The following is a 27,036-nucleotide window of genomic DNA, read 5'->3' as shown; positions in this document are numbered from 1 at the left end:
ATGTCTGGAAGAGGAAAGACCAGCGGGAAAGCTCGGGCCAAGGCCAAGTCTCGCTCCTCCCGGGCTGGACTGCAGTTCCTGGTGGGCCGTGTTCACAGGCTCCTGAGAAAGGGCAACTCTGCTGAGCGTGTGGGTGCCGGAGCCCCGGTCTATCTGGCTGCTGTGCTTGAGTATCTGACAGCTGAAATCCTCGAGCTGGCCGGTAACGCGGCCCGGGACAACAAGAAGAGCCGCATCATCCCCAGACACCTGCAGTTGGCCGTCCGCAACGATGAGGAGCTCAACAAGTTGCTGGGGGGAGTGACTATTGCTCAGGGCGGGGTGCTGCCTAATATCCAGGCCGTGCTGCTGCCCAAGAAAACCAGCGCTCAGAGCTCCCAGAAAAAGTAAAGCGGCCAAAATGTCACCTAATAAACCAAAGGCTCTTTTCAGAGCCACCCACAGTCTCTGTGAAAGGGCCGTTTACTGTCTGATTCCAAAATGTCAGTAACAGGACCGAATGAGAACTATTTCAAATGTTTAAGCATCTGTTTCAGTGATTTCCCACTGTCACCCCAAAGCCTGTCTAATTTATTACTTCCACACTGAGTGAGTTATTTGTCCCGTTACAGATTGCTGAATAGAGTCTTACTGCCATGTACAGATAAGTAGACAAAAAAATTACAGATTAAAACTTCGTAATATATATAATCCATCAAAAGCTTTTTTTTATTCCGCTTTTATCAGCACAAGGTCCTGGCACGAGTTTACGAACAGCTTTAAATTAACGCCTGATTTACCATTAATTGGCTTCTTTCCGACACTGAAATTGGCGGCTTTTTCGAATTCAAACTTTCTGCCAATTTAAGCCAGTGATTTGCTGTATTTTCTAATTCGAGGCTCTGCGATTGGTTAAGACATGTGAATGAGACGTGGGTGACCAATCAGAAGTGGGCTCTGGATCGCGCGGGCTCAAGCTGTGGGAATTCCACGTCCCTGAATGATTGAGCTGAAACTGATCAGTTTCACAAACCCTGTCAGTTTCAGTGCAGGAAACACCGTCTCGGGGGAAATAACATCACAAGTGGGTCTGGTTCCAGTGACCGATTCAACGGCTGCTGCAAAACTCCCGGATTCCCTCATTGCAGCGAAATCATTTTGAAATTCTATGAAAACAATGAGTGATTCTGGAGGAGTGATGTGGCTTTTCACTGAGGGCATGTGTCGACTGGGGAAATAACAAAGTGTAGAGCCTCGGGCACTGTTTACACAGCCCGTTTAGAAAATCAAATCCACTGCACATCCTTGCTGCAAATGAAATGTAAAATTCGGGGTTTCCAGTTTTTTTTTTTTTCCCGAACACAGCAGATTGATTGAACAAAGAATTAAAAGCAAAATACAGCGGATGCTGGAAATCTGAAATATTTCAGATTGATTGAACTGTTCTGAACAGCCTATCCCAGCTCCCATTTCTCGGTCACTGCTCTCTCTGTGAGGTGGTGGGTGGCTCTTCGAAGAGCCTTTGTTTTGTGTTTGCTGGAAAGGGTCGAATTGTTCAACCGCCGAATCCGCAGAGAGTGCGGCCCTGCCGTTTCAGAGTGTACACCACATCCATGGCAGTGATCGTCTTGCGCTTGGCGTGCTCAGTGTAGGTGACCGCATCCCTGATCACATTCTCCAGGAAAACCTTCAACACCCCGCGATTCTCCTCATAGATCAAACCCGAGATCCGCTTGACCCCGCCACGGCGAGCCAGGCGGCGGATTGCTGGTTTGGTGATGCCCTGGATATTATCATGAAGCACTTTGCGGTGCCGCTTTGCTCCGCCTTTGCCCAGTCCTTTGCCTCCTTTACCTCTGCCAGACATGATGATTCTTCACTCAGATCACTACACAATATAAGAAGCAGACTCTTGCAGGCTCTACTTTACACAGACCGCCCGGACCTGTCTGAGAATGGCAGAGAGAGAGCAGGAAGGGGAGGAGACAGAGTGAAGATTGAACAGAGAGCAGATGGGGAGGAGATACCCAGAGTGACAGACGGAGAGAGAACGGCCCCTCATCTTTCAGCTCCACCTCCAGTTTCCTCTGGTTCGCCAATTTCAAACCCTTTATTAACAGTGGAACCGAAACCCAGCTCTCCACACAAACCCTTCCAGACTCGGCCTTCATAGTCAAGGCTTTCCAGAATGCCGGAGCTTTTAAATATGGTTCCACTACAATTAACACTCAGTAATATGCCCACTTAAACACAGTCCATTCTATAACAAATAACCTACTCAGTAACGTCACCATTTCCACACACATCCTCTCCCAGCAATTTACAAACACCTTATTGCAGCTGTTTGGGGAATCTCCTGTGTTAAGATTGGAGTTGGAAAGCGGTCTTTACCCGGCAGTGTTACCGTCTCACACTGAATCTGCCAGACATCCTGTTGATCTGCCTAGTTCCCCACTGTCTCACTTGACTATTACATGGCACGGGTAGTATTTCAGAAAGTACTGCAATGGAGGGAGTGCTGGGGACTCCAGGCCAATCCTGGAGGGATGGGGAAAATATCTTTAGAAATTCCCTGGAGAGAATCGTGATATGACAGGTCTCCAGGGACAGACCAAGGAGAGAGTGTGGACATTGAATGGAAACATGGCAAAAAGAGTTGGGGATTCAGGAACACAATCCTCTCTGATGGGTTACAGCCTCCCCTCTGCTCCTGCTCTTTACGAGTACTTTTCCAGTTTAAATTTATGGACAAGGTGGGTTAGTTGCTCTCAGGGTGGGTGGGGGGAGAGGAGCCTCAGTGGCCATGGGTGGGACTGGGAAAGTGGAGACAGAGAACCAGGACTCCGGTCACTCCCCAGCAATGTCTGCTCGAAAGTATCTGTGGATCGGATGATGCCGGGTGCCCATGGAGAGGGGAAGGGGGTGGGGTGATGGAGTGAGGAGGTGGAGAGGGAGTGTTCGTGGTGTCACAGCCAACCCCCTGCCCAAACCAAACTCCCACATCCCAGCATTATATTGTCCAATTCCTGGAGGCGGAAGATGGCGATTCCCGTTGGATTAATTTCTAATGTTCGGCATCTTATCCTGATAAAATCACCAGTTCTGAAGGAGGCCATTCTGTACTTGTTCTCAGGTCATCGAGGGGTCATCTTTCCGTTTTCAGCTCCTGACTGCTGGTATTTTTGCTGTTAAATGTGAAATGCAACGTATGTTCGCAGCTGTTTCTGCCCTGCTGCAGCCATAGGAACATAGAAATGGGGGTCGGCCATTCAGCCCCTCGAGCCTGCTGCACCTTTCAATTAGATCCTGGCTCACTTGTATCTTAACTCCAGCTACCTGCTGTGATTTCATAAACCCTCAGACCGTCACTCGATAAACATCTCTCAATCTCAGGTTGGAAATTGTCAATTGACCCTCAGGTTTATCTGATTTTTCGGGGAGAATTCCAGGTTCCCACTACCCTTTGTGTGAAAAAGTGCTTTCCGGCAATATTCCTGAAAGGCAGAACTCTAATTTTTGAGTTCTCTCCCTTTGTTGTGCAACTACTTGTTTACAGATCTGACCGAAGTCCACACTGCAGAACAAACAGCTGTTCCTCTGATCCTGTCACTTCAGCTTTGGATTTGAAGCTCATGCCTCTTTCCATGATGATTCTTTGTGCCCTATCTCTGTAAATGGTTATGGCTGTCTTTTTGTGGGGTATGTCAAACATTCTTTTTTCCAGTCCTACTCAGGATTCCACCCCCAGCTCTCTTTCCGGCACAATGATGACTGGATCAGTATCATTTCCTGCTTCCGCTCTGAACTGGAAAATTTCATCAACTTCGTTTCCGATTTCCACCTCACTGTGGTTGACAGGGCTCTCAACCCTTTTTATTATTTTATTTTATCTTTTTTTTTAACCATGTGCCTGCCTTAAACTTGGTTTTTCAAGTATGCGCTTTTGGACAGAACTATTGATTATTCTGTCATTAACACTCTCTCTGCACTAATATTTTGTCTTTCACGACACCATTAGCACACTCCCTTTGCCTTTGCCCCATGACCTCCTTGTCAGTTAATCTCTCCTGCCCTCTGCCCTATTACACACCTTACCTTTTGTTCTCTTCCCCACCTCCCCCCGCCTTCACTTGCTTAAAACCTATTACATTGAGTGTGAGACAAATTCAATCCATCTTTTGTACTGTATGAGATTAATTTTGACACACTTTCTGGTACATTATGTGACAGCGAGTTTAATTCTACATCTATCTGTCTGTGGTACTGTGTCTGAGTGTGAGATTATTTCAGTGTCAGTCTATGAAACTAAATGTGATTGTGTGATTCATTCTGCATGTCAATCATGAGTATTGTACGTGAATGTGTGGCAGCTTCTGTATCTATCTGCTATTCTGGCTGAATGTGGATATCATTCGGTATCTGTCAGTGTCCAGAACTAAATGTGAGTGTGAGATTCATTGTGTATGCATCAATCTTACAGTCAGAATGTGACTGTGTGGTTCATTCTCTATGTGTCAGTCTAAGGTACTATATATGCCAGTGGTTTTAATTATGTGTCTGTCATTTTTGTGAGTCATTTTATGGTCTCACTGTATATCTGTCAATCTCTGGTTCTTTCTGTGAGAGTGAGATTAACTCTCTATCTGCTGGTCTCTGAAATTAATTGATTTTGTGACTCACTCTGTGCCTGTCAGTCTATGATACTGTGAATAAGAGGGGAATATATATGGTGTCTATCTGAAGTTGGTATCGAGTATGATTGTAGGATTCATTGTGCATCTATTAGTATCCAGACTGAATGAGAAATGAGGTTCATTCTGTACGTGAAAATCTCTGGTATTCTATGCAAGTGAACTCGAATGTGCCTGTCAGTCTTTGACACTGTATCTGATTATGGGATTGACTCAATACCTTTCAGACTTTGGTACTATGCATATGTGTGGTTCAAGTTTTGCATGTCAGTCTCTGTTACTCTATGTGAGTGTGGATATCCTTTGTGTATCTGTCAGTCTCTCGCAATGAATGCAAGTGTGGGATTAACTCTCTTTTCAACAGTATCTGGTACTGACTGTGAGCATGTGACTCCTACAGTATCTGTCAGTGTTTTCTATTGTATGCGAATGTGCAATTCCTCCTATGTCTTTCAGTGCCTAGTACAGTGTGTATGGGATTCATTCTGTACCTGTCAGTATCTGGTACTGAATGAGATTGTGGGATTCATTCTGTTGTCTGTCAATCTCTGCTAATGTATGTGAGTGATATCTGTTATGCATATATTATTTTCTGGTACTGGAAGTGTATATTGTATTTATTCTTTACTTGTTAGCCTCTGGTACCGCATATGAGTATGGGTCTCATTCTGTATCAGTCAGTTTCTGGTACAGTCTGCATGCGCATATCCAGGGCTCATTTTGCATTTGGCAGTCTCTGGTGCTGAATATGCGTTACAATTCATTTTTTATGTGTCTGTCTCTTGGACAGTCCATTACAGTGGGATTAATTTTGTATCTCTCAGTTGCTGGTTATGTCTGCAAGTGTGATACATTCTGTATCTATGTGACGCTGGTGCTGTATGAGTGTGGAATTCTCCTGGACCAGTACTTAATATGTATCTCAGGGATGGTATTGAGAACTATTTGTTTAATGCCATAATGTATCACCATTTTCTTGTCTCACTAGTATTTTAAAATATAGATCACTGCACATTTTAACTGTGTGTATTACTGAGTTGTGGTTTGAGCTTTTTGGACTAGTATTTAGTCTGGAACTGTATGAACACATTTGTGAATGACAACATATATTTCAAACTCACACATGGCATGCTCAGTATAATCAGAATCATTCAATTGATATGATATCATTCAGTACAGCTCTTAGAGAGATTATTGGATTGGTATGTAATGTGTAGTGCAGTGTGCACTAATTGACATAATACTGTAACTTTCCTTTTGATACTGCATCAGAGGTTTGTACTACATTGTAATCTGTCACTCAGTCTGCAGTCTGGGCTACATTATTAGGATTCATTCTGTACCTTTCCATCAGCTGCTCTACCTCATATTTAATTTGTAGCTTAGGCTGCACTCTTGTGGGATTGATCCGGTGCCTTTCAATCTGATAGTGGGTGTGATTTTGAACTAAGATTGATGGACCTACCTTTCAGCAGTACTGAGTTGGGGTGAATTGGAAACAACTTCTGCCTCTCCTGCTTTGTTTGATTGTCTGCTGGATTGAAAATGTGTCTCTGGAACTTGGGATCAGTGTGAGTCTGACTGCTTCTGCTCTCTGTGACTGTGGAACTCATGGCCTGTCTGTGTCTCTGAGCTCTGGGAGTGATAATGTACCTACTCTGTGTTAGAAGGAGTGGACTGTACATGTTCTTGTGCCGGGGAATCATCACATTCCTTCTGGTTCCTTCAAGTATTTGCCGACAGAAAGAAAGATAAAGATTTCTTGTAACTCAAGATCATTTGAAGTGGAAGCTAGAAAAGACATGGATGTAATATTTCAATTAATAATCATTATGACCAACCACACAGGATGATCAGTAATACAAAGAGTGTCAGTGTCTGATTCCACTGCAGCACTCAGCTTCTGCTGATCAGGTTTTCTTTGGTAGTTTTATAACAATTTAGTGACATCCAGGAACAACCCAACATCTGCACTGCTCCATGAATGGGAATACCTGCTGGAGCAGGGATATTTGCACAAGTCAGGTTTTTAATTCCACCTGGCATTATAATGCAAGAACATAATAACTAGGAGCAGGATTAGGCCATTCTGCCACTCAAGTCTGTTCCACCATTCAATAAGATCATGGCAGATCTGATCATAGTCTCAACTCCACTGTCCTGCCTGCCCCCATAACACTTCACTCCCTTGTAGATCAAAAGTCAGTCTAACTCAGCCTTGAATATATTCAATGACCAGCCTCCACCATCCTCTTGGGTAGAGAATTCCAAAGAATAACAACCCTTTGAGAGAAGAAATTCCTCTTCAATTCCATCGAAAATGGGAGCCCCCTTATGTTGAAACTGTTCCCCCTTGTTCTTGATTCCCTCATGAGTTTAGTTTTAGTTTAGTTTAGTTTAGAGATACAGCACTGAAACAGGCCCTTCGGCCCACCGAGTCTGAGGGGAAACATCATCCCCACTGAGGGGAAACATCATCTTAGTAAATACCCTGTCAAGCCCCTTCAGTATCTTATATGTTTCATAAGATCACCTCTCATTCTTCTAAACTCCAATGAGTGTAGCACAACCAGGTCAAACGTTCCTCATAAGACAACATCTTCATCCCTGGAATCAAGCCAGTGATGTTTGCCTGAACTTCCTCCAATGCAAGTATTTTCCTCCTTAAATAAGGAGACCAAATCTGTATGCACACTCAAGGTGTGGTCTCACCAACACGCTGTACAGTTGTAGCAAGACATCCCTACATTTCTACTCCAACCCCATTGCAATAAAGGCCAAAATTCCAATAGCCTTCCTAATTACTTGCTGTACTTTCATGCTTACTTTTTGTGATTCATATAAGAGGACACCCAGATCCCTCTATACCACAGCATTCTGCAATCTCACCCTATTTAAATAATATTCTTCTTTTCTCTCCATCATACCAAAGTGGATAACTTCACATTTTCCCACATTATACTTAAAATGCCAAATTTTGCCCACACACTTAACCTGTCTTTATCTCTTTGCAGACTCATTGTGTCCTCCGCACAACTTGCTTTCACACCTTTCTTTGTGTCAACAGCAAATTTAGTTACAATACCCTCGATCCCTTCATCCAAATCAATAATATAGGCTGGAAGTAGTTGAGGCCCCAGCATTGATCCCTGTGGCACTCCACGAGTTCCAGTTTGCAAACCTGAAAATGACCCATTTATCCTAATTCTCTGTTTCTTGTTAGTAAGCATGCACCAGCGATCTGGGTTCGATTCTGGGTACTACCTGTGCGGAGTTTGCAAGTTCTCCCTGTGACCACGTGGATTTTCGCTGGGTGCTCCGGTTTTCTCCCACAGCCAAAGATTTGCAGGTTGATAGGTAAATTGGCCATTATAAATTGCCCCAAGTATAGGTAGGTGGTAGGGGATTTGAGGGAAGTTGGGGATGTGAGAGGGTAATGGGATTAATGGAGGATTAGTATAAATGGGTGGTTGATGGTCAGCATAGACTCGGTGGCTGAAGGGCCTGTTTCAGTGCTGTATCTCAAAATAAATACAATAAATAATATGTTACCCGTTAACACCACGAGCTATGTCCAGATTCTTAATAGAAACAGTAAAAGATGCCAAACTGCACGACGTCTTCAGCAAACCTGCAGACGGAGCGCAGCAAAGATACACATGGTCAAGAACGGACGGGTCTGCCCATTCCAGGATTGACTTCCTATTTGTGTCCCGTGTTTTCACGGTCAGATCCACCGACGTCAAGACGGTGTTCTTCTCCAAGCATTGCCTTTTACTGGCTGACTTTCACTTACAGGATGACCAGCGGGTTGGCAGGGGGACATGGAAGCTCAATGCTACACTGCAAACCCCAGAGAATGTTGAGGAACTCAAAAGGGATTACAAAGGTTGGAGGACCGTGAAACCCCATCTTTGAGTCTCCTGTTCACTGGTGGGAAGTGATCAAGGAGAACATCAAGAGGTTCTTTATCTTCAAAGGGGTTCAGAGAGCGAGAGAGAGAGACAGATGGAAATGTCACGACTCCACATAAGTATGCAAAATCTGCTCTGGCTTCAGTCGATGGGGGTCAAGGTCAAGGAGGACCTTCATGAGGTGAAGAGCCAGCAGGCCTCGCTCTTTGCCACAGTGGCCGACAAGATCATCTTCCGGTCCAGAGTCCGCTCTATTGAGCAGGATGAGATGTGCTCGTCTTACTTCTTCCAAAAGATACACAGAGAGAACTCTGTTATCAGCAACCTGAAGGAAGAGGATGGCTCAGTAACGTCTTTGCAGTACGACATACTAAGGATTAGCAAATCCTCTTATGCTGGGCTGTATGACGCGAAGCTCACAGACAGCAGAGCCTCCCAGTCCTTCCTGTCATCTATCACAGAGGTCTTAGATGACAGCAGGAGGGAGAGACTGGACAAACCGCTAAATCTGGATGAGCTGACTAAGGCCGTCAAGTCCTTCGAGATAAGTAAAACTCCTGGAAGCGACGGCTTACCGGTTGAGTTGTATTTGGTCCTGTGGGACTGGGTCGGTCCGGATCTGCTGGAAGTATACGAGAGTATGCTCCACGCCGGCAGCATGTCAGAATCCATGAGGAAATGCATCATCACCCTCAACTACAAGGGGAAGGGGGAGAGGGCAGAAATCAGAAATTGGCGGCCCATCTCACTGCTTAATGCTGACTACAAGATACTGTCAAAAGTCATAGCCAGTCGAGTCAAGTCTGCTCTGGAGTTGGTGATCCACCCTGATCAGACCTGTACTGTACCTACTCAGGGACACGATCACCCACATACGGGACAGGAGGGTGGACACGTGCCTCATCGGCCTGGACCAGGAGAGGCTTTTGACAGGATATCGCACACCTGCATGATGGACATACTTTCCAAAATGGGGTTTGGGGAGGGAATCTGCAATTGGATCAAACTGCTCTGCACAAACATCAGCAGCACAGTCTCAATCAATGGGTGGGAATCAGAAAGTTTCCCGATCCAATCTGGAGTCAGACAGGGCTGCCCTCTCTCCCGTCTTGTTTATTTGCTGTATTGAACCCTATGCTGAGTCTATCCGGAAGGATGCTAGTATAAGAGGGGTAACAATCCCAGACAGTGGAGGCACTCAGGTTAAAACCTCCCTGTACATGGATGACGTCGCCGTCTTCTGCTCGGACCCGCTGTCTGTGCGCAGACTGATGAGCATCTGCGACCAGTTCACACTGGCCTCGGGAGCCAATGTTAACCACGGCAAGAGCGAGGCCATGTTCTTTGGGAACTGTGCTGACCGATCCTTTGTCCCCTTCACCGCCAGGTCAGACTACCTGAAGGTGCTGGGGATATGGTTCGGAAGGGCCAGGGCGTGCACCAAAACATGGGAGGAGCGAGTAGCCAAGGTACGACAAAAGTTGGGCATGTGGGGGCAGCAATCTCTCTCCATTGTGGGTAAGAACCTGGCCATTAGGTGCGAGGCGCTCACGTTGTTGCTCTACGTGGCGCAGGACTGGCCCATATCCCACTCCTGCGCTGTGGCAGTCACCCGAGCCATTTTCTGTTTCATCTGGAGATCTAAAATGGACCGGGTCCGGAGGGACACGATGTTCAAATCTCTGGACAAGGGCGGGAAAAATGTACCCAACGTGGCCCTCATCCTGATGACTACCTTCGTGTGCTGCTGCATCAAGCTGTGTGCAGATCCCCAATACACCAACACCAAGTGTCACTACGTGCTGAGATTCTATCTGTCCCCAGTGTTGTGAAGGAAGGGCCTGGTCACATTGCCGTGGAACGCTCCATCTAGTTGGACTGTGCCGTACCACCTATCCTTCGTGTAACAGTTTCTGCGGAAAACACCTTTGACCACCAATCCATCAGGCAGTGGTCTGCACGGAATATCCTCAAGGCCCTACGGGAAAAGGAGACGGGGGATCCTGTCGGATGGTTCCCCGTGCAGACCGCCAAAGTCATTTGGCGGAATGCCTCATCACCAGAACTTTCAAACAAGCACCAAGATGTAGCTTGGCTGGTGGTGAGAAGAGCCCTCCCCGTCAGATCCTTCCTGCACGCCCGAAGTCTCACCCTCTCCGCACAATGCCCTCGAAGTGTCTGCGGTGGGGATGAGATGGTTGCCCAGCTTCTTCTGGAATGTGTCTTTGCAAAGCAGGTGTGGAAAGAGATGCATTGGTTTTTGTCGAGGTTCATCCCAAGCAGCTCTGTAACACAGGAGACTGTGCTCTCCGGGCTGTTCCCAGGGACGCACACCGAGATAACCACAACTTCTGCTGCACGACGATCAATTCGGTGAAAGGCACCCTTTGGTCTGCCCAAATCTTGCTGGTATTCCAGCGCAAAGAGTTGTCCACGACCGAACGTTGCAGACTGGCACACTCCAAGGTCCAGGACTACGTGTTGAGGGACGCACTAAAGCTTGGGGCAGCCGCAGCAAAGGCTCAATGGGGAAAGACCATCATGTAAGCTCCCCCCACCAAGCTGAACTTCGGGGCTAGATCCATGGAAAACCCCTCAAACTGTAGCGGGAAAATTTTCGTTTGCCATAAAATGTATATGGCATGAAAAATGAAATGGAAGGGTTGTGAGGCAACTCACTCCTGTATTGAAGGAAACTGACCTCCTTTGCACTGTTTGTATTTTTTAACTTGGTGCTGTTTGGAACTGTTTTGTAATGTATTTTTTACGGATCTTTATGAATAAAGTATATTTTGGAAATAAAAAAAAAATTTGTGCATATAAGTATTGTCAATTGCGGCTGCTTGAGCTCTGGGTTTGGAACTTGAGCAGCAGCTGGATACACTGCTGTGCATTCATGAGGAGAGTTACATGGAAATCATGTTCATAGATGTGGTCACCCCACAGCTGAAGAGTTTGCATGGAGAGAGGGAATGGGTGACCACAAGGCAGTCAAAAAGAATCAGGCAAGTAATGCAGGACACACTGAGCGCATCTCACTCTCCAACAGGTATTCAGTTCTGAATACGGAGGACAGTGATGCTTCACCTGGGGAGTGCAGCCAGCTCCAAGTCCATGGCACCATGGGTGACTCAGCTGCAAAGGTGGGTACAGGGAAGATTGGAAAAGCCATAGTGATAGATGATTCAATAGTGAAGGGAACAATCAGCTGTTTCTGTGGCCACAGACGTGAATCCAGGAACGGTGTGTTGCATCCCTGGTGCCAGGGTCAAGGATGTCATTGAGCAGTTACAGAGCATCCTGAAGGGGGAGGGTGAACAGCCAGCATTTGTGGTCCACATCGGAACCAACAACATAGGTAGAAATAAGGATGTTGTCCTGAAGTCAGAATTTATGAAGCTTGGTAAGAAATTAGCAAGCAGGGCATCAAAAGTCGTAATCTCCGGATTATTCCCAGTGCCACGTGCAAGTGAGTACAGGAATAAAAGGATAAGACAGATGAAGGTGTGTCTGGAAAGATGGTGCAGGAGGGAGGGCTTTAGATTCTTGGGACAGGTCACAGGGATTGCAGTTGAACAGAGCCTGGACAGAGTTCCTTGCGGGACATTTTGCTAGTGCTGTTGGCGAGGGTTTAAACTCATTTAGCAGGGGGATGGGAACCGGAAGGTAGAGTCAGATGGGACAAAATCAGAAATGAAAATGGAAGGCAGAAAATTAATGGATGAGTCTGGAAGAAAGCGGAAACAAAGGTTAGAAAATTTAAAAAGAGTTTGGCAGTGCTCAAGCATATCTATTTCAATGCAAGGAGAATAGCAAATAAAGCAGATGAGCTGAGGGCACAAATAGACATGTGGCAGTATGATATCACAGTTATTACATAAACATGGCTTAAGGAGGGACAGGAATAGCAGCTCAACATTCCTGGTTACAGGGTTTTCAGATGTGATCGGGAGGGGAATAAGAAAGGAGGGGGAGTGGCAGTTTTGCTCAAAGTAACTATTACAGCTGTGAAGACGGATGATATGTTGGAAGGTTTATCAAATGAGGCCGTATAGATTGAGCTGAGGAACAAAAAAGGGGCAATCACACTGCTGAGAGTGTGCTATAGACCCCCAAACAGGAGATAGAAGAGCAGATATGTAGGCAAATCTCTGAGAAGTGCAAGAACAATAGGGCAGTAATAGTAGGAGATTTTAACCACCCCAAGATGAACTGGGATACTTTTAGTGTGAAAGAAATTGAGGGAGCAGAATTCTTGAGGTGCATTCAGGAGAACTTTTTTAGCCAATATTTAGCAAGTCCAACAAGAGAGGGTGCAGGTTTAGATGTAGTTTTAGAAAATGAAGATAGGCAGGTGGAAGGAGTGGCAGTGGGAGAGCATTTTGGTGGCAGTGATCATAATTCAGTCAGTTTTAACATACTTATGTAAAGGACAAGGATAGAACAGGAGTTAACGTTTTCAGTTAGGGCAAGGACAACTATACTAAGCTGAGGAGTGAGTTAGCAAAAGTGGACTGGAAACAGCAACTTGAAGGTAAATCAATGTCAGAGCAGTGGGAAGCACTCAAAGGGGAGATTCCAGGGGTTCAGAGTCAATATGTTCCCACAAAGAAAAAGGGTGGGAAGGCCAAATCTGGAGCCCCATGGATCTTATCAGGTAGTATTATAAGGCAGTAATGGAAAGCTTATGCCCGACTCAGAGAACTCAATACTACTGAAAGCCGAGAGGTGTATAGAATGTGGAGGGGGGAAATCAACATTGAAATTAGGAAAGCTAAGAGAGGGCATGAAAGAATATTGGCAATCAAAATCAAGGTTCGCACAAAGATGTTTTATCAATACATTAACAGAAAAAGGATAACTATGGAAAGAGTAGGGCCCATAAAAGATCATGAAGGTAACCTATGTGTCGGGGCAGAAGATGTTGGCACTGTTCTCAATAAATACTTTGCATCTGTCTTCACAAAAGAGGGTGATGATGCAGATATTGGAGTTAAGGAAGAAGGGTATGAAGTATTGGATGTGATCAACAGAGGGAGAGAGGACATATTAGTGACAGGACATACGAATAGCATATTTGTAAGTTGATAAATCACTAGGGATGGATGAAATGTACCCCACACTGTTAAAAGAAGCAAGAGAGGAAACAGCGGAAGGTTTGACCATCGTTTTCCAGACCTCACTGGATACAGGTGTGATGCTGGAGGATTGGAAGACTGTGAACATTGTACCTCTGTTTAAAAAGGGAGTGAGGGATAGACCGAATAATTACAGGACAGTCAGTCAAACCTCAGCCGTGGGCAAATTATTGGAATCTATTCTGAGTGACAGGATAAAATGTCACTTAGAAAGGCACAGATTAATCAAGGATAGTCAGCATGGATTTGTTAAGGGAAGATCTTGTCTACCCAACTTGATTGAAATGTTGAAGAATTAACAAGGAAAATAGATGAGGGTAGTGCAGTTGATGTAGTCTACATGGATGTAAATGTAGGGGGCATGATCAAGAAGTTGGCAGATGACACAAAGATTGGCTGTGTGGTAAATAGCAAGGAGGATAGCTGTAGGCTGCAGGAAGATCTTCATGGTCTGGTCAGATGCACAGAAAAATGACAAATGGAATTCAATCCAGAGAAGTGTGAGGTGATGCATTTGGGGAGGTCAAACAAGGCAAAGGAATACACGATTAAGAGGAAAATGCTGAGAGGTGGAGAGAAAGTGAGGTACCTTGGAGTAAATGTCCACAGATCCCTGAAGGTAGCAGGAGAGGTTGATAAGGTGGTAAGAAGGCAATATGGAATCCTTTCCTTTATTAGCCGAGGTATAGAATATATGAGCAGGGAGGTTATGCTGGAACTGTATGAATCATTAGTAAGGCCACAACTTGAGTACTGTGTGCAGTTCTGATCACCTCATTACATAAAGTATGTAATTGCACTAGAGAGGGTACAGAGGAGATTTACGAGGATGCTGCCGGGACTGGCAAAATGCAGCTTTGAGGAAAGATTGGATAGGCTGGGGTTATTCTCCTTGGCACAGAGAAGGCTGAGGGGAGATCTGACTGGAATGTACAAAATTTGTGGAGTCTGGATAGAATTGAAGTGAAGGGCCTGTTTACCTTAGCAAAGAGATCAGTGACTAGGGAAATAGATTCAAAGTGATTGGCAGAAAGATTACAGGGGAGATGAGGAAAATATTTTTTAGCCAGAGGTTGGTGGGGGTCTGGTGGAATTGATACTGTATTTTAGTTTGATATTGCATCACTTTTTAGAATGGTATGTAATGTTTATATCAATCTACACTGATGGAATTGATTCTGTCTCTTTCAATTTCACAGTGTGGGCGAGGTCTGAACTGGTATCTAATTTGTGTCTCATAGAACATAGAACATAGAACATAGAACATACAGCACAGAACAGGCCCTTCGGCCCACAATGTTGTGCCGATCCTTTGTCCTCTGTCAAGGACAATTTAATCTATACCCCATCATTCTCCTTTATCCATATACCTATCCAAAAGCCTTTTGAAAGTCCCTAAAGTTTCTGACTCAACAACTTCCCCGGGCAAGGCATTCCATGCCTCGACCACTCTCTGGGTAAAGAACCTTCCCCTGACATCCCCCTTATATCTCCCACCCTTCACCTTAAATTTATGACCCCTTGTAACGCTTTGCTCCACCCGGGGAAAAAGTTTCTGACTGTCTACCCTATCTATTCCCCTGATCATCTTATAAACCTCTATCATGTCACCCCTCATCCTTCTCCTTTCTAATGAGAAGAGGCCTAGAATGTTCAGCCTTTCCTCGTAAGACTTATTCTCCATTCCAGGCAACATCCTGGTAAATCTCCTCTGCACCCTCTCCAAGGCTTCCACATCCTTCCTAAAATGAGGCGACCAGAACTGCACACAGTACTCCAAATGAGGCCTTACCAAGGTCCTGTACAGCTGCATCATCACCTCACGGCTCTTAAATTCAATCCCTCTGCTAATGAACGCTAACACCCCATATGCCTTCTTCACAGCCCTATCCACTTGAGTTGCAACTTTCAATGATCTATGCACATAGACCCCAAGGTCTCTCTGCTCCTCCACATGCCCAAGAACCCTACCGTTAACCCAGTATTTTGCATTCATGTTTGTCCTTCCAAAATGGACGACCTCACACTTTTCAGGGTTAAACTCCATCTGCCACTTTTCAGCCCAGCACTGCAACCTATCCAAGTCCCCCTGCAGACGACAATAGCCCTCCTCGGTATCCACAACTCCACCAACCTTTGTATCATCTGCAAATTTACTGACCCACCCTTCGACTTCCTCATCCAAGTCGTTAATAAAAATCACAAACAGGAGAGGACCCAGAACTGATCCCTGCGGCACGCCACTGGTAACTGGGCTCCAGGCTGAGTATTTACCATCTAAGACCACTCTCTGCCTTCTATCAGTTAGCCAATTCTTAATCCAACTGGCCACATTCCCCACTATCCCATGCCTCCTGACTTTCTCCATAAGTCTACCATGGGGGACCTTATCAAATGCCTTACTAAAATCCATGTACACCACATCCACTGGTTTACCCTCATCCACTTGCTTGGTCACCTGCTCAAAGAATTCAATCAGGCTTGTGAGGCAAGACCTGCCCCTCACAAAACCGTGCTGACTGTCCCGAATCAAGCAGTGTCTTTCCAGATGCTCAGAAATCCTATCCCTCAGCACCTTTTCCATCAACTTGCCTACCACCGAAGTAAGACTAACTGGCCTGTAATTCCCAGGGTTGTTCCTATTCCCTTTCTTGAACAGGGGCACAACATTTGCCACCCTCCAATCACCTGGTACCACCCCCGTCAGCAGAGAAGATGAAAAGATCATTGCCAGCGGCTCTGCAATTTCATCCCTTGCTTCCCATAACATCCTTGGATATACCCCGTCAGGCCCGGGAGACTTGTCTATCTTCAAGTTATTCAAAAACCCCAACACATCTTCCCTCCTAACGAGCACTTCCTCGAGCTTACCAGTCTGTTTCACACCGTCCTCTTCAGTAATACACCCCTTCTCATTCGTAAATACCGAAGAGAAGTACTCATTCAAAACCTCACTTATCTCTTCCGGCTCAACACACAGTCTCCCGCTATTGTCCTTGACCGGACCTATGGTCCCCCTGGTCATCCTCATATTTCTGACATACGCGTAAAAGGCCTTGGGGTTTTCTTTTATCCTACCCGCCAAGCATTTTTCATGCCCTCTCTTAGCTCTCCTAATCCCTTTCTTCAGATCCTTCCTGGCCATCTTGTATCCCTCCAGAGCTATGCCTGTGCCCTTTTTCCTCAACTTTATATACGCATCCTTCTTCTTCCTAACAAGACTCTCAACCTCTCTTGTCAACCACGGTTCCCTCACATGACCATCCCTTCCCTGTCTGACAGGGACATGCTTATCAATGGCCCCTACTATCTGCTCCTTGAAAAAGTTCCACATTTCGACCGTGCCCTTCCCTGCCAGCATATGCTCCCAACTTATGCTCCTCAGTTCCTGCCTGACAGCATCATATCTACCCTTCCCCCAATTGTAAACCTTGCCCTGTTGCACATACCTATCCCTCTCCATTACCAAAGTGAATGCTACAGAATTGTGATCACTATCTCCAAAGTGCTCGCCCACCAACAGCTCTATCACTTGCCCTGGTTCATTACCTAGTACCAAATCCAATATTGCCTCCCCTCTGGTCGGGCAGGCTACATACTGAGTCAGAAAAGCTTCCTGGACATACTGCACAAACACTACCCCATCCAAACTATTCGATCTAAAGAGTTGCCAATCAATATTTGGGAAGTTGAAATCCCCCATAATTACTACCCTGTGACTTCTGCTCCTTTCCAAAATCTGTTTCCCAATCTGCTCTTCCACCTCCCTGCTGCTATTGGGGGGCCTATAGAAAACTCCCATCAAGGTGACTGCTCCTTTCCTGTTCCTGACCTCAACCCACAGTGCCTCAGTCGGCAGATCCTCCTCGAAAATTCTTTCAGCAGTTGTTACACTATTTCTAACTAACAATGCCACCCCCCCACCTCTTTTACCACCATTCCTAATCTTATGAAAACATCTATAACCAGGTACCTCCAAAAACCATTCCTCCCCCTCACCTATCCACGTTTCAGTGATGGCCACAACATCGTAGTCCCAAGTGCCCATCCACGCCTTCAATTCACTCACCTTATTCCTGATGCTTCTTGCGTTGAAGTATACGCACTTTAACCCTTCTCCGTGCCCATCTGTCCTCTGTGACAGTGCTACCTTCCCCAATACCTCACTACACTCTTTGTCTTTCTGAGTGGACCCACTGGTCCCTGGATTACAAGTCCGGTTCCCATCCCCCTCCCAAACTAGTTTAAACCCTCCCGAACAGTACTAGCAAACCTCCCTCCCAGGATATTGGTGCCCCTCTGGTTCAAATGCAGCCCGTCCTGTTTGAACAGGTCCCATCTTCCCCAGAATGCAGTCCAATTATCCAAGAACTGGAAGCCCTCCCTCCTACACCATTCCTGCAGCCACGTGTTCAGCTGTGCTCTCTCCCGATTCCTAGCCTCACTATCACGTGGCGTCTCAGCTTACAATATCTTTCAGCACCTTTGAAACATTCACTGCAATGAATGTTGTACTTGTATGTAACTTGTATCTCAGGGTACACTATGGGGATGTTTAAACATCCTTTATAATGAATGGGTGTGAGCTTTGGGTATGATATTTAATTTAAATCTCAGGGTACATCACTAGGTTAGATTCTGTGCCATTCAATCAGTAGCGTGTGCCAATTCTATCTGATATTTAATTGCTAGCTCAGTCTGCATTATATTTGACAGGCAGAGAGATCTGGGCGTACAGGTCCACAGGTCACTGAAAGTGGTAACGCAGGTGGATAAGGTAGTCAAGAACGCATATGGCATGCTTTCCTTCATCGGTCGGGGCATAGAGTATAAAAATAGGCAAGTCATGTTGCAGCTGTACAGAATTTTAGTTAGGCCACACTTAGAATATTGCATGCAATTCTGGTCGCAACACAACCAGAAGGACGTGGAGGCTATGGAGAGGGTACAGAAGAGGTTTACCAGGATGTTGCCTGGTCTGGAGGGCGTTAGCTATGAGGAGAGGTTGGATAAACTCGGATTGTGTTCACTGGAACGACGGAGGTGGAGGGGCGACATGATAGAGGTTTACAAAGTTCTGAGCGGCATGGACAGAGTGGATAGTCAGAATCTTTCTCCCTGGGTGGAAGCGTCTGTTACTAGGGGACATAGGTTTAATGTGAGAGGGGCAAAGTGTAGAGGGGATGTGCGAGGCAAGTTCTTTACACAGAGGGTGGTGAGTGCCTGGAACTTGCTGCCGGGTGAAGTGGTGGAAGCAGGTACGATAGCGACGTTTAAGAGGCATTTTGACAAATCCATGAATAGGATGGGAATAGAGGGATACGGACCCCGGAACTGCAGAAGGTTTTAGTTTAGGCAGGCAGGCTTGGAGGGCTGAATGGCCTGTTCCTGTGCTGTACTGTTCTTTGTTCTTTGTTAGATTGACACATTGCATTTCAATCTGCTAGTGGGTGTGATTTTGACCTGGGATTGAAGTATCTGACTGTCAGTGGGACTCAATCGGGGTGAAATGGAAAAAACTTCTTTCTCTCCTACTTTCTTTGGTTGTTGGATTGAAAATGTGTCTCTGGAACTTGGGATCAATGTGAGCCTGACTATTTCTGCAGTCTGAGACCAGGGAACTGATGAACTATCTGTACCTCTGCACTCTGAGTGATAATGTACCTACTGTGTATGAGTGGAGCTGGCTGCACTGTTCCTTGTGCCTCGAGTGCAGCAACCATCACATTCATCACAATATCTTCAAGTATTTGCCTGTATGAAGAAAAATATATATCTGATAACTCAAGAACAGATGCGGTGCATAATATCAAAGAGGTCAATTTAATTTCTCAATCAATAATCATTAAGAACATCTACAAATGAAAACCGGTGTCATTATCTGCCTGCACTGAAGTACTGAAGCTCCCAGCTCCTGCATTGCAAGTGTTCTGGGCAGATCCATCCAGACAAAACACTGCACTGGGATCGTCCCAACTGCTCTATGCTCTACATATATTTCCAGCCATCCTGCTTCACATACAAAAATGTTTTAAAAATGAAGCCCGATATGTATATCCCACGATTCCTTTCTCCACATACAATTGTTCATTTGTTCCACCTCCCCTTCAGTGCATCGATACTATTCACCACAACCTCTCCCTGTGATAACAAATTCCAGATTCGAACCATTCACTGCGTAAATACATTTTTCATGAATTCCTCATTGGTTATATGAATGACGATTTTATATTTTGGCTCTTGTTTCAGACGCCACCAAAAGTGGAAGCATGTCTCCATGTACTCTATAAAAGCCCTTCACTATTTCCTCACTTTTTTCATTTGTTTGTGGAATGTAGGCATCACTGACTATGCTAGCATTTATTGCCCAATCCAAATTGCCCTTGACAAAGTGGTGGTGAGCTGCCTTCTTGAGCTGCTGCAGTTCTTGAGATGTAGGAACACCAACAGTGCTGTTTGGAAGGGAGTTCCAGGTTTTTACCCAGCGACAATGAAGGAATGGCGATATAGTTCCAAGTCAGGATGTTGTGTGGCTTGGAGGGGAATTTTCAAGTGATTGTGTTCCCTTGCAACTGCTGCCCTTGTCCTCCTCAGTAGTAGAAGTTCCAGGTTTGGAAGGTACTGTCAAAGGAGCTTTCGTGTGTTGCTGCAGTGCACCTTGTAGATGGTACGCACTGCTGCCACTGTGCATCAATGGTGAATGGAGTGATTGTTGAAGGTGGTGCTTGGGGGCAATCAAGCAGGCTACTTGAGTGTTGTTGGAGCTGCACTCATCCAGGCAAGTGGAGAGTATTCCATCATACTCCTGACTTGTGTCTTGTGAATGGTGGATAGGTTTGGGGAGACAGGAGGTAAGTTACTCACCACAGAGTTCCTAGCCTATGACCTGCTCTTGTAGCCACGGCATTTATGTGGCTGGTCCAGTTCAGTATATGGTCAATGGTAACCCCCCCCCCCCCCCATGTTGATGGTGGGGGATTCAGTGATGGTAATGCCCTTGAACATCAAGAGGAGATGATTAGATTCTCTCTTGTTTGAGATGGTCATTGCCTGGCACTTAACTGACGCGAATGTTACTTGCCACTTATCAGCCCAAGCCTGGATGTTGTCCAGGTCTTGCTGCATCTGGGCACGGGCTGCTTCAGTCGCTGAAGAGTCATGAATGGTGCTGAACATTGCGCAATCATCAGTGAACATCCCCACTTTCGGCCTTGTGACGGAGGGAAGGTCATTGATGAAGCAGCTGAAGATGGTTGGGCCTAGACACGAGCCTAAGGAATTCCAGCTGTAATGTTCTGAGACTGAGATGATTGACCTGAACAACCACAGCCATCTTCCTTAGTGCTAGGTATGACTCCAACCAGCAGAGAGTTTTGCCATGATTCCCATTTACACTAGTTTTGCTGGGGCTCCTTGGTGCCATTAATGGTCAAAGGTTGCCTTGATGTCAAGGGCAGTCACTCTCACCTCACAATGCAATGTTTCTTTAACTCTAAAATAAAAGCAAAATTCTGCAGATGCTGGAAATATGAAATTTAAAAAAACAAAAATGCTCAAAATACTCAACAGTTCAGGCAGCATATGTGGAGAGAGAAACAGAATTAACATTTCAGGTCTGTGTCCTTTCATCTTACAATATGTTTTATGTCCTGGTATGTAATGGTCAGGTTCATTCAGTTTGCAGTAATGGAATTAATACTGTGTCTTCCACACTGACTATTTGTGAGATTTGTGGAGTGGTGTGTAACATGTAGCTCAGTCTGCGGTCTGGGTACATTATTGAGATTAATTCTGTATTTTACAATCAGGTACTGTTTGTCTGTTCCATCTGACATTGAATTTGTAGTTCAGGCTGCTCTCTTGTGAGAGTGACACAGTGTCTTGCAATCTGATAGTGGGTGTGATTTTGGACTGGGATTGATGTATCTACCTGTCAGTGGGACTGAGTTGTGGTGAAATGGAAACAAGTTCAATCTTTCCTGCTCTGTGTGACTGTTGCATTGACTGTTGGTCTCTGGAACTTGGGATCAGTGCCGGTCTGACTACTTCTGCTGGCGGCGATTGTGGAATTGATGTCTCTGCTCTCTGTGAGTGATACTGTACTTACTGTGTGTGAGGAGCTGGCTGCACTTCCTCTTGTGTCGAGGAATCACGACATTTATTCTGCTTCCATCAAGTATTTGCCTGCAGAAAGGAAATGTATTTATTATAATTCAGGAAGAGATGTGGTAGAAGATACAAAAGTGACCAAGACAATTTTTCAATGAATAATCATTATGAACAATCACAAAGGAAACCCAGCAATACAAACAGAGTCAGTGTCTGATTCCACTGCAGTCCTGCAGCCCCCAGCTACTGCATACCAGGGGCTTTGGCCATTTTACAACAATTTAATGACATCCAGAAACAATCCACTGGGCCATGAATGGGACTGACCGACGGAACAGGGACTTTTACACAGGTCAGATTTCCAGTTCCCGCTCCCATGGTCTAACCGTTCAAGTGAAACCAAACAGCCGCTGTTTAAAATGTGTCCTTCACACTTCTCACCTGGTGCCTATAATAGATTCTCTTTGTGTAACTCCCCACATCCTGACTGTCCACTTCTGTTTCCACACTTCACTGTCCAATAACAAGAAACTGTGGGATGAGGCAGGATCGCTCTCTTTGCGCTGGCACGGACATGATGGGCCGAATGGCCTCATTCTGTGCCGGAATTTTTCCATGTTTCTGTTTGCGGAATTGTTGCAGAAATCTGCGCCTGCGCTCCCCTCCCCCAGCACTGCCTGTGAGCGGAAGAACATGGTTTAAAACAGCCGCGAATGGAGAGATCCCGGTCCCGGTGGAAGGGAGCAAACACCAGCCTCCTTCCAGCAGCACATCGCTTTGGGAGCGTGTCCGCAGATGTATTCAGAGATCAGCATCGAGTCCGGGGCAAGCTCAGGGGCAGGCGGGGGCTGTTTGTAAGAGGCGGAGTTGTGCGGGAACCGGTCCCGGAACATGGAGTGAGTGGGGGAAGGGAGAGGCCATTCTCGGGTTGTGTGTGGACAAGGGGATGGAGACAGAATGGGAAGAAACTGTTATTGCAGTGCAGTCAAACAATGATAATATTTGTATGACTGGGCTTCCTTTGTGGGCGTTTATAATTATTATGAGAGATTAAACTCATTAAAATCCTGTATCTTCTACCTCACCAGTATTTGAATTATAAACATTCTTTTGTTCAAACAGGCAAATAATTGAATGAACCAAAATAAATGTGATGTTTCCTCCACCAAGTTACATGGAAGAGTGTCACCAGCTCCAACTCACACAAAGTCCGTACATTATCACTCACAGAGCGCAGAGACACAGACAGGTCATCAGTTCCACAGTCTCAGACAGCAGAAACAGATCCAGAGACACATTTTCAATCCATCAATCAAAAGGAGCAGGAGAGACGCACGTTGTTTTCATGTCACCCCAACTCAGTACCACTGACAGGTAGATACACAAATCCCAGTCCAAATTCTCACCCACTATCAAATTATCAGTGTGTCAATCCCACAATAGAGCAACCTGAGCTACAAATTAAATACACATAGAACTGACACATGGTTGCTGTTTCAAAGTTACAGAAATAACCTCAATGAAGTGCTCCGAGATTCAAGTTAAATACCAGCCTAATATTTACACGGGTTTTGACTTTATTATCAGTATTAATTCCCATAATGTGTCCAGACATATACATTAGATACAAATCTCAAGTGCATAATCAGATTGCAGAGGTACAAACTCAGATTCCACTTTAAAACTCATCTGGATTGTGAAACTAAAAGATACAATATAAATTTGATTAGTATAGTTTGAGCTACAAATTACGTACCAGTCCTAAAACCTCATATAATGTCAGATGGAAGATACTGTACAATTCCAGACTGAGCTCATTTTACATGCAAGTCCAAGATTCTCACTCAGAGTTAGACTGAGTGGCACTGATCAAATTTATCAGTACAGCCTGAGTTACACTTGCACATCAATCCTGTATCAGATTGTCGGATACATTATATTTCACTATTGTGTTCACAGTGACAGATACTATTTAATACTAGGCAAAACCTCAAACAGGATTTATGTATCTACCTGTCTGCTTAAAACCTACCACATCAGTGGCCTGTTGCTATGCAGAATTTCTATGTGGAATAAATCCAGACTTGCACCAGTCCCAGGGACGGAAAGTTATATAATGAATCCCACAATCACACAGAGTACCAGACACTGACAGTCAGAGAGTGATTTTGAAACACATGCTCAGTGCCAGATGCTGAAAGGTATAGGTTGATTACTGCACTCACTGACAGTACCTCAGCCTGAGTCATCTAAAGCAACCTAACACACAAATAGTAGCACTGAGAGATTGAGAAAGAGTCCAAAACTCATAATAACAGACACATCATAGACACAATCTAAAAACTGCATGCACATGGATATAGTATTGGCTAACTCACAAGAAACAGAATGGGGATAATTGGGGAATTTTGAAATTGGCAAACTGTAACTAATGGAGTGCCACAGGGATCAGTGCTGGTGCCTCAGTCTTTATTGTCTTTATTAATAACTTGCATGAAGGGACCGAGTGTAAATCCAAATTTATGGATGGTACAACGATAGGTAGGAAAGAAAGTTGTGAGAAGGACACAAAGTGTCTGCAAAGAGATACAGATAGGTTAAATCAGTGGGCAAAAGTTTGGCAGATGGAGTATAATATGGGAAAATGGAAGATTGTCTACTTTGGCAGGAAGAATAGAAAAACAGAATATTACTTACATAGAGAAAGACTGCCGAATGCTGCTGTACCAAGGGATCTGTGTGTCCAGATACATGAATTACAAAAAAGTTAGCATGCAGCTATAGCAAGTAATTAGGAAGGCAACTGGAATGCTGGCATTTTTAGCGTGGGGAATGGAGTTTAAAAGTAGGGAAGATTTGCTGTAACTGTACAGGGCATTAGTGACATTCCAACTAAAGTACTCCACACAGTTGTGGTCTCCTTACTTAAGGAGGGCTATACTTGCATTGGAATCAGTTCAGAGAAGGTTCACTCGGCTGATACTTAGGAAGTTGGATTGAATTATGAGAAAAAGTTGAGCAGGTTGGGCCTATACTCACTGGAGGTTAGATGATTGAGAGGTGATCTTATTGAAACCTATACGATTCTCAGTGGGCTGGACAGGGAGATGCTGAGAGGATGTTTCTCCTTGTGGGCGAATGTAGAATTAGGGGACACAGTTTCAAGATAAGTGGCCTCCCATTCAAGAAGGAGATGAGGAGGAATTTCTTCGCTCAGAGGGTTGTTCATCTTTGGAATTCTGTTCTCCAGAGGACTGTGGAGGCTGGGTCATTGAATATATTCAAGGCTGTGATAGACAGATTTTTGATCTAAAAGGCAGTCAATGGTCATGGGCGCAGGCAGGAAAGTGGAGTTAAGGCCACAATCAGAACAGCCCCGATCTTATTGAATGGCGAAGCAGGCTCGATGGGCCAAATGGCCATCTCCTGCTCCTATTTCGTATCTTTTTATCTTCTTGCACACACACACACTCAACCAGTGTGTGGCAGTGGATCTAGAATTAATCCCACTTTTGTACAAAATACCAGCGACTGAAAGGTACAGAATAAATCCCACAGATACATACAGTATGACTGACAGGTACAGAATGAATCCCATGCTCACACACAGCACCAGGGATTGAAAGATACATGTGATTCCCAACCTCACAGAACAATATCAGACTGAGTTACAGAATGATTTCCACATTCACATCGAGCACCACTGACTGCTAATTAATTCATCCCACAATCACACACACGACCAGAGGCCGACAGATACAGAATGTATCACACACTTTCACAAAGTACCAGTGAGTGACAGGTACAGAACGAATCCCACATTCACAAACTGTACTCGAGAATGGCAGATCCAGTACCAATGACCAATTCAGAATGAACTACAAATTTACACATGACACTAGAGATGGAGAGATACAAAATTAATTCCACATTCACACTCTGCGAGAGACTGATAGTTACAAAATGGATCCAGAACGTGCAGACAGTGCCAGAGACTGACAGTTACAGAATGAAGTAAACACTCACATACAGTACCAGAAATGACAGAAATGGAATTGATACCACACATATACGCAACACCAGAGATGGAGCATACAGAATGAATCACACACACACAACAAGAACAGAGATAGAGTTATACAGAATGAATCTCACACTCATGTACAGTACAACAGATTAACAGGTAAACAATCACCCTCAAACACACATATATTACCAAGGATCAGTTCAGAATGACTACAAAACTCAAATAATGTGTTAGAGGTTGAAAGATGCAGATGAATACAAAGCTCACACACAAGATACTAATAGATACAGCCTGAAAACTGCACTCAAGCACAGTACAAGGGACTGACAGATACTGAATGAATCCCACACTCATATTCAAAACCAGAGACTGACAGATGCAGAATGGATGTCACACTAAACTTCTTCTTCGGAACTCCCTCGGGAATGAGGATGACTTTCTTCCACTCCAGGTCTGTGGTTCCTTAGGCAACTGAATAGTCCAATTCTTGATCCACACACTCGGCCACAGGTGGGGCAGATGGTGCTTGGTGAAGTGGGTGAATGGGATTCTCCAATTTCCAAATACTCCTTCCGCTGTTTGCATTTGGTTGCTTCCTGGGCATGTTGACGAATTTCAAACTGTCTGGCACCTTCGCGGATGCTTCTTCTCCATTTTGGGTGGTCTCAGGCAAGAGATGACCATGAATCAGTGCAGATGTCACATTTTTTCAGGATGTCTTGAAGGAAATTCTTGTAATGTTTCCTCTGCCCTCCTGGTAGCTTCTTGCCCTGATGGAGTTCAAAGTAGAAAGCTTGTTTTGGGACTCTGGCGTCAGGCATGGGGATGATGTGGCCCATCCAACATAACTGACTAGCCATGACCAGTGTCTGGATACTGGGGATGTTGGCCTGAGAGAGGACACTGATATTGCAGCGCCTGTCCTGCAACTGAATTTGCAGGATCTTGCTGAATCACCACCGGTGATATCTCTCCAGGGCTTTGAGATGTCTGCTGTACAGTGTCCATATTTCTGACATATACAGGAGGGCAGGTAACACTGCAGCCATGTCAACCATGAGCTTGGTGGCTGATTTGAGTTCTTTGTCATCAAACATTCTTTTCCTCAGATGACTGAAGGCTATGCTGACACGCTAGAGGTGATGCTGCGTGTCATCGTCGATATCTGCCCTTGGTGA

General features: G+C 45.1%; 1 protein-coding gene across 1 annotated transcript; it reads left to right on the top strand.

The window, feature by feature from the left end:
* On the top strand, positions 1-27,036 carry LOC137361822 (histone H2A-like). Its single transcript, XM_068026435.1, has 2 exons — positions 1-366; positions 26,968-27,036. The coding sequence occupies exons 1-2, from the start codon at positions 1-3 to the stop codon at positions 27,034-27,036; spliced, it is 435 nt and encodes a 144-aa protein (XP_067882536.1).

Source organism: Heterodontus francisci, unplaced genomic scaffold, assembly GCF_036365525.1.
Source record: "Heterodontus francisci isolate sHetFra1 unplaced genomic scaffold, sHetFra1.hap1 HAP1_SCAFFOLD_430, whole genome shotgun sequence".
In the NCBI taxonomy this organism is placed as follows: Eukaryota; Metazoa; Chordata; class Chondrichthyes; order Heterodontiformes; family Heterodontidae; genus Heterodontus; species Heterodontus francisci.
The sequence above is the reverse complement of the archived record's forward strand: the minus strand, read 5'-3'. Positions and strand labels throughout refer to the sequence as shown.